This window comes from Zerene cesonia, chromosome 1 (genome assembly GCF_012273895.1).
Source record: "Zerene cesonia ecotype Mississippi chromosome 1, Zerene_cesonia_1.1, whole genome shotgun sequence".
In the NCBI taxonomy this organism is placed as follows: domain Eukaryota; kingdom Metazoa; phylum Arthropoda; class Insecta; order Lepidoptera; family Pieridae; genus Zerene; species Zerene cesonia.
In genome coordinates this window covers 8056151-8064004 of record NC_052102.1, presented here as the reverse complement: position 1 = coordinate 8064004, position 7854 = coordinate 8056151, and the positions used below count along the sequence as shown (strand labels likewise).

Sequence of the window (7854 nt, the reverse complement as noted above, 5' to 3'; positions counted from 1 at the left end):
CCCCTCCCCCTACACACATATCCCCCACCCCCGGCTGCCCCATTCTCTGCGTGCATAGGATCGTCTCGTCTACGATATTAATTAATTGGAAAACTTAATAATCTATTATCACGTTTAGTGACGTATTAAAACTCATACTGTGTGTTCGCTGCAGCTTTTAATTAAGTATTTTATATCATGTAATTACTGCTGATCACAATGTGATTATTTTATCTAAATTCTCCAGAGCAGATTTTCTTTTCTGATAATATATTTCAATATTCATATTTTGTTTGCTTTTGCTATTCTGAATATGAAAGATGATCTCTTGAAATGTGTCGTGCGCTAGATTTGCAAACTGCAAGACTCCAATTAAGAAGCCGAAGTCAATTTACGTAACAAAGACTTTGGTACAAGCGACATGATTGAGGCATCTCCTGAATTTCTCTCCTCTTGAAACATGAGTATGTCAACTCGGCGACGACGCTACATGACCGTCTACACTTACAACGTTCAATTGATTGCTACAAAATAACATGTTCTCTGCGTATATCAGTTCCCTAGTTTTTGTCTGCCTCTAGCATTGTATTTGATGCCCCGTGGTCGATATCTTCATTCTGCGAGCATTGTCTCTAAATAATAGAAAATACAGTAAAATTCTATTAAAGCCTAGGGATGGATCCTAGGCTTTAATAAGATTTTACTGTTAATTTCATTAAAATGTTGTACGCATTAATAGGCTTTTATGAGGCTGAAATTTTAATACAAATGAATTGCATAATTCGATTTGGGTGCACTATGCCAGTCTTTGGAGGGCGCGCTTCATGTCGCACGCAGAAGCCACGCTAAATTCATCCTGACAAATGCTCCATTACTGTCCGCTTTTAATACGTACTGCATTATCTGATCCCATAAATGAAAGGTAATTTAATTTCATACAGACGTACAATAACTACAACAACAACTAGCTTGTTTTTCGCCAAAAATTTATATGTATGACTAATATACTCGTATTTAAAAACTGAACACTTCAGTGTATTTTAATACGTATATATTACGTTTCCTGTTTGATTTCATATAGGGATTTTAAACTGTTTTACATAATATATAAATTATTGCATTATAATTACCATGTCGTTGTCGTTAAGGCAATAATTGATTAAATGAATCATTTCCTCTATTACGGTAGGCAACCGTTATGTTATAAAGCGAGGTCGCCGAGTTCGTTTAGGTTAAGGGAAACATTGATAATTAGTGCTTGTTACACGATATTACTGTATTAAATTATGCATGATACTAATTAGCAATATTTAATTACTTAGTTATAAGTTATACTTAAAGTACAGTACAAAGCAATTTTGTTAGGCTATTCTTACTGAATTAAAATGAAGCGCCAATAGTGTACCCTAACGATATAACTCACTTAACTTCAAAGGTCGCTTGTAGTCTAGTGCAGTGGGGTTCCGATCTGTACAAGTGGTCATCGATAATCAATTTACACATAGATCATACAGCCACGTCCATGTTTAGACTTTGTGGCGGCGCTGCGACGGATATACAAAGAGACAAACGAAATTAATTGGTCATGTTGGCGTAATCCAATCCTCTCCAAATACGCCTCGACTGGACAGGGCAAGAAACTTTGTGAAAACTTGCCGGTAAATTGATTTTGTGTATCGTTCGATGCACTGTAGCACTGTAGCTCGCACACATTTGTTGGAGACTTGTCGACAGTGCAGTTATAATAAGAACGATACTTTTTCTTTTTTCAGAATCTAACCAGAATCTTAAGCAGCGCTCTCCACACAATATCGGTGTATAAACCTTTGGCATCTTGATGAGAGTTTGTCGACATCAATTTACGTACAATGTCAATTTGCACAAGAGGAACGTTCAGAGCTGGGACACAGTGCCTCATTAGAGGCGAGCGGTTGCAATTAAAGCGTGCGTCTTTTGCGTTAACGAGCGACCAAAATTGGAAGCTCGGACAAGAGCTTAATAAAATATATTTGGACGTCGTAATAAATATTTAGCACGATAATATCGTGTAATACGTTGGAACAATGTTGGCGGTTGTTTATATTTGATTGATGGTCCATTTAACAGCCTGTATACTGATTATCTGATGATAAGGCCTCCCTGATTGGCTCGTTAATGTCGAGACTATTTGATATTTATACTCGTTACTTGAAAAATCGTTTTCTTTATTTATTTAAGAGAAGGAAGTAAATCAAGTAGGGATTATTTTGGATGCCGAGTTATTTATTAAGCTGCTAATAGTTAATAACTTTTACGGTTAAAAATATGATATGATTATTATCATTATATTTGTTCATTAGTGACTAATTAATTCTATTTAACATATAAATTGTTAAAATAATGAATGAGTTATAATAGTAATATCTTTGTTCAATTAGCGCTTGACAGCGTGAGATAATATACCTACCTTTATTCCTTCTAGGTCACCAATTTCCACACCACATAAACCCGATAGGAACACACACTCACAATATCAATAAGCAAATCGCAAAGTTATAAGTTGCAAATGTGGCGAGTTAACAATGAAAGTGTGAGGGAGTAAGAAGTTGGTTTTAGAGGCGGCTCGTTAGCGGCGGCCTGATTGCCGATTGAGCAGCAATTGCCTTGATTGACGGAGCCTAACGAACCTGCTTCAAGGGCCTGGACGTGCTTGCGGGAGATCTTTCGCTGGGAGATTTTTACTTCATAAGGCAAGTTTAGCGGAATTGTTGGTATTATCAAGGTGTGCGTTGATGTGTTGGTGGACGAATGTATGCTGCGGATTAGTTTATTGTTTTTTATTTGCTTTATATCGATGTATGGTTTAAGCAAGTCATTACGCACTATCATATATGTTTTGTGTTTTAATTATGCATGAAGTGATAAGGAAAATGACTAAAATTACCAAAATGTGATGTAATAGCGTAGCTATGTAAATGTATTAAAATGGAAAATTGATCATATATCGATTAAAATATTTCAGACATTGCAAACTTAATCGGCTTTGGTCAGTGTTGTATGCTTTCTGTTTCGATAACAAAAGCTCACATTGCATTTTTGAGAGTTTTATTAAGCACAATTCGTAAATGGTCTCTTGATGAAGTGCTACGAATAGCGTTAAATAAACAAAAAAAGTGAGATGCTGTTTTCAAATGCTAATTCGAAAACATGCCGCTGAATATTTCGAGTTTCAGTCTCACTGAGGGGAGTTTTCTGATTGCTTAAAACTTCAGGAGAATAATTTAGTTCGATGGACGCGAGCGAATCACAATGGACACTAGGTTCATGGTGTAAGCGTGTCATTTTTGGAATTTGAGGATGATCCGACTATTATGGAGTGATAATATAATGAATAATAAGATTTGGAAGTATAAAATTTATGACCATAATTATTTATCTATAACGTATAATGCTCAATATTTTTTCACTATTTAAAATAGAAAGGACGTAATATAAATGATGTGATGTTTGTAGCGCCATTAAGGGCAATCAAATAATCCAACCGTTATTAGGATATTGAGATGAGAAGCACTACAGAATACCTTGGCTCATATACGACGCTTTATTAATATTCCTAATGGCACTTTGGAGATGGGGATTAATCATATCTGAAATATTTACAAAACAATTATCCACCAGCATGCGTACAGTAATCAACCACGGAACATCATCAGCGTTTACTCACAATCCATCATGCCGGGACAAAGGGGGACGAGCGCGGCATTTGTTTGCGTGAGAACGTTAATTTCGTTAAGGAGTCTCAATCAGGAAAGACGTGTAGTCGCCGCGGGAGCGATTCGAGCGAATTACCTTACCTGGAGGCGCGGGGGCCGACTCGTTAGTTGTTGTTTGCCGAGTGACGCGGGTCAATCAGCAGAGACATGCACGGAACCGCACTTCTTCATCCCCCTCCCCCCCTTCCCGCTCGTTAGGCCGCGCCGTCTCTGTCAACTGTGAGACGAGCTTTATCGAATCTACGACGCACGAGCGTCGCGGTTGGCCCACTCTTCTCTCCTAGTTAGGTTCACAACCACCGGTAAACAAGGGAAATCAGTGTAAAATGAATTTGTATTTCCTTTTGAATTCCGGCGCATGGATTAACTCGGTTATGTTGCGTGAAGTGGATAATGTGAGAACAATTATAGAACGCTGCAGAGAAAGGTGGACTCGGCTAATTGGGTCGGATTCCTTGCGTATAACTAATTAGCGCGGAGGTGTCTTGCAGCTGCGGTCCACGTGCGAGCCCCACCGGCGCCTACAGCCGTACGATACCAATTACTGCACGGTTTTTATAACATTTTTCACATCATTCTAGTTAAAAATACTTTAATTAAAGTTAAAGTGTTTGTCGAACTTTTATACTCACAATATCTTTAGAGTTTCATGTTGAGCAAACAACTTCTTTAATTAATTGCTTCCCTACAATTTTTACAAAGGAATACTAAGTTTTTAATAGGAGTTATATTAATTTTATCTATTCTTAACTTTTCACGATTTAATTTAATTAAAACGGAACAAAAACTAAAAGAAATTTATTGAAAATTGTAATTAAATGTGCTTCATGTATCTGCTATCATCAATCTTAATCCCGCTTAGCTCATGTATATCTTTCACGTATCAATGACATTAAAAATGAAGTTTCTTTGTTTGAAAATTACAAACGCAACGTGATTTATAAATGAGAACAAACGCGGGAGGTACAACAACAGCAGTTAATTAGTGACGAAATAAACTAAAAACTTTGCTACCGTCGACCTAAATTAGCCCTTAACGTTTTTTAACGTCTCCAATTTAGTCGGCTTGAGAGATTCCGTCGATCGGCTGCTGTGTGCAAAACTGTACTTTTTGTCCCACACTCAGGTAGAAATACAACGGCTTAAAGCATTTTCATAACAATGCCCGCGGCTTTCTCGGTATTCTTTTTTTGGTTTTCAAAACGTTTGACAGACACGCTATTGTCATCGTTAGATGACGAACTAAAAACTAAACTTATTGACAATCGATGGGAAAGATCGGAGGCATCGGATGCCAGAATCGAATGTGGCACTAATTAAATTTTTCAAACATGGTAAAGGCACGCTATCCCTTAATCACTTGGAGTGGACTCAGTTTGAATTAATACAGTTTATGGAGTAATTGAGGCAAATTTATAATCTCATTACCGTCAACTGCTTTTATAGCATGCGATGATTACAATAATGTTAACATGTTTTATGCATTTCAATTTTTTGCTTGCAATTCATTCAGTAATATACGGTATAAGTATGGTGTTATTGCTGCTCTAGCTTCGTTTTATTGAGTTTATTTAAGTATTAATTCAGTTACAAGTTAATTTAGGTTAAATGTAAACACAACATTGAGTAATACAAACAAGTTTTTCTACGGGAATTAATTTTTATTACATTGGGTCACTGTTCATGTACCTAAAGGAGACTAAAAATAGATAAGCTTTATCTCATGCGCCAAAGTAATTATTTTTAAAAGTCATTTCGAAGCAATAAAACTTATCCAGTTAAATGGAACTCCATCTAATAAATAGAGCAGAAACCTAAAACTAAATCGTAAAGTGTATTTTTACATTGGTATCTGCAACAATTTATTCTGTGAAATCAGATAACTAGCTTCACTGAGAAGCCAATTATTTTGTTAAGTTTTCTTTTTCTTCTCTGCCGACGTATACGGAATAATAATCACTTTACACTGTTAGCATTGTATATCCTAATAGTTATTTTAAATTTACCGCATGTTTTATGGTCGGTTATACTAAAATTTCTGTACTAAATGTTACTCTAAGACCTGGAAATTAGGAATGCATTGTTAACTTCACAATCACCCCGGCAAGAAAGTGTATATATCATAACGAGATCATAATTTTACATTACTATATCGATGCTTGATGATAAATATGATTTAAACTCACCTCGTGTAGTCGCTTTTGCATAAAATCATTCCCGATTTGAAGTAGAACGATCTGCCCATGTCCGCGAGAGCCTGCGCGCAGCACGCGCACTTTAGACAGCCGTGGTGCCAGTATCTGTCGAGTGCGTGGAGAAGGAACCTTTCGACGATCTTGCCGCCGCAGCCGGCGCATTCTTTGAGAGCGGGGTTGTTGTTGTTGTGGGGGTAGTCGTGGCCGTTCGCGTAGGCCGCTTCGGGAGAGGGCGGGTGGGGCGAGCTTAGCTCCGCGTACCCGTGGTAGTGCGGGTTCATGCTCAGTGCACTCGCAGCCAGCTTGACGGTTGGAGCGGGGACCGCTCGCACTGACCACCACAACTACACGCCCTGGAACAAATAAAACGCATAGTTAATAATATTCTTACACAGACAAACAGAATCTACAAACAACAGACATGTGACCATATATGTCGCCAGAGGATTTGCGTTTATGACTCGGTAAAATATGCACTTTATATGTCCTGGAATGTAATGTGGAGGTTAGATTATGCAAACTGCTCCATCTGTTTAAATTCTTGCATAGCAAATATCATAAAGACTTCATTTTCAAAATGGTTTTTACTCTAAACAATTTCTGTTTGACCTTCCGGGTCGGCGTCGCCATAGGCCTGCGGGCGGCCGCGTTTATAAAATTTTCCAATTAACAATTTGGTACAATTAGAAACGGGGAGGGGGTTGGCGCGGGACGGGGTGCGTCAACCCGATCCAATTAGCCAGCGGCCGGCGCAGCGGCGGGACGTCTCAACGCTGTCGCCATAAAACTTAATTAAACGTTTTAAAACAAGTATTCATTAAAGAATAATCAAGCTTATGTAGTCATAAATAACAGGATTGTCCCGCGCAGAACGGGTGCCGTAATTAAGACTGCACAGAGTTGATCAAACGCACTGATTTGAAACTACCCTTCATTAAGAGAACGCGAGGCGGGCGCGGGAGCTTCCGCTGCGGTGCAGAAACTAATTAAGAATAACGGACGCTTTAAAAGCGTAATTAATTTAGATTGTAATTCTATTTCTCCGGGAGTAAAGTAGACAATTATTTCAGTAGCCCTTTCTTTTGAAGCGATTTGCTTTGAATCTAATTTGGTTAATTTCTGTGTCCGACGTAATAAAAGGTTGTAGGTGCGGATTATGTTTTTGTAGGTTGACGTGTACGGAATAAAACATCGTGGGCAGACAAGCGTGCCGGGGTTCGTGAGCGATCTCGAGTCTCTAGCGTAGTGCACAGAGTCATTACTGGCTGTCGGGTATGTCTAATGAAGGTTATAAGGTATTGGTGGCGTGTAAAACATAACACGGTCGACTAGCGTGCGTACTAATGAGCGGCCGTCGCGTGCGCCTATCGAACTTCGTTAAATCGCACCCGCGGTACGCGCGCCTTCAGGGCTGTATGTCGCACTTCTATGTATCTCTCCAATTTTTGCTTAATTTTTATTTCACTAAATATTGTGTAATTGTGTATATGAAAAAAAATTCTCTAAAAATTTTCACCAGGCTGTATTATATTCACAAGTGAGCTTATGAAGGTTGTAAACAAGTCAAGTGTTTAGTTATGACAGCATAATTTTGTGAGGTTGACAACCCTTGATGCATACCGCGCCATTAGTGACTTGGTTTCGGTGATACTTTGAACATATGTTTTGTTGCCATTGTATTTGAGATTATGATTTAAGATCCATAATGTTAACTTGAACTATAAATTATATTTAACAACTAATGTATTTAGTGAAGAATTAATTCATGGGATGAAGGGATTCCTGTAGTTTTATTATATATGTAAAATAATATTAATTTAGAATTTATACCTAACAAATAATATTAATTATTATACATGAATTATTATGTATAAATAATTATATATATAATACGACCACATGATAATATGACTTTTACTCTATAATAC

At 37.7% G+C, this 7854-nt stretch overlaps 1 protein-coding gene across 2 annotated transcripts in view; it reads right to left on the bottom strand.

Moving 5' to 3' along the window:
- The window catches only part of LOC119828329 (LIM domain transcription factor LMO4), a 131588-nt gene that overhangs the window by 37631 nt on the left and 86103 nt on the right, over window positions 1-7854 (bottom strand). For both annotated transcript variants that reach the window (XM_038350462.1, XM_038350454.1), the window contains exon 2: window positions 5918-6279. In XM_038350462.1, the coding sequence (XP_038206390.1) occupies window positions 5918-6207 (290 nt within the window). In that variant the 5' untranslated portion in view covers window positions 6208-6279. The remainder of the gene's footprint in view (window positions 1-5917; window positions 6280-7854) is intronic.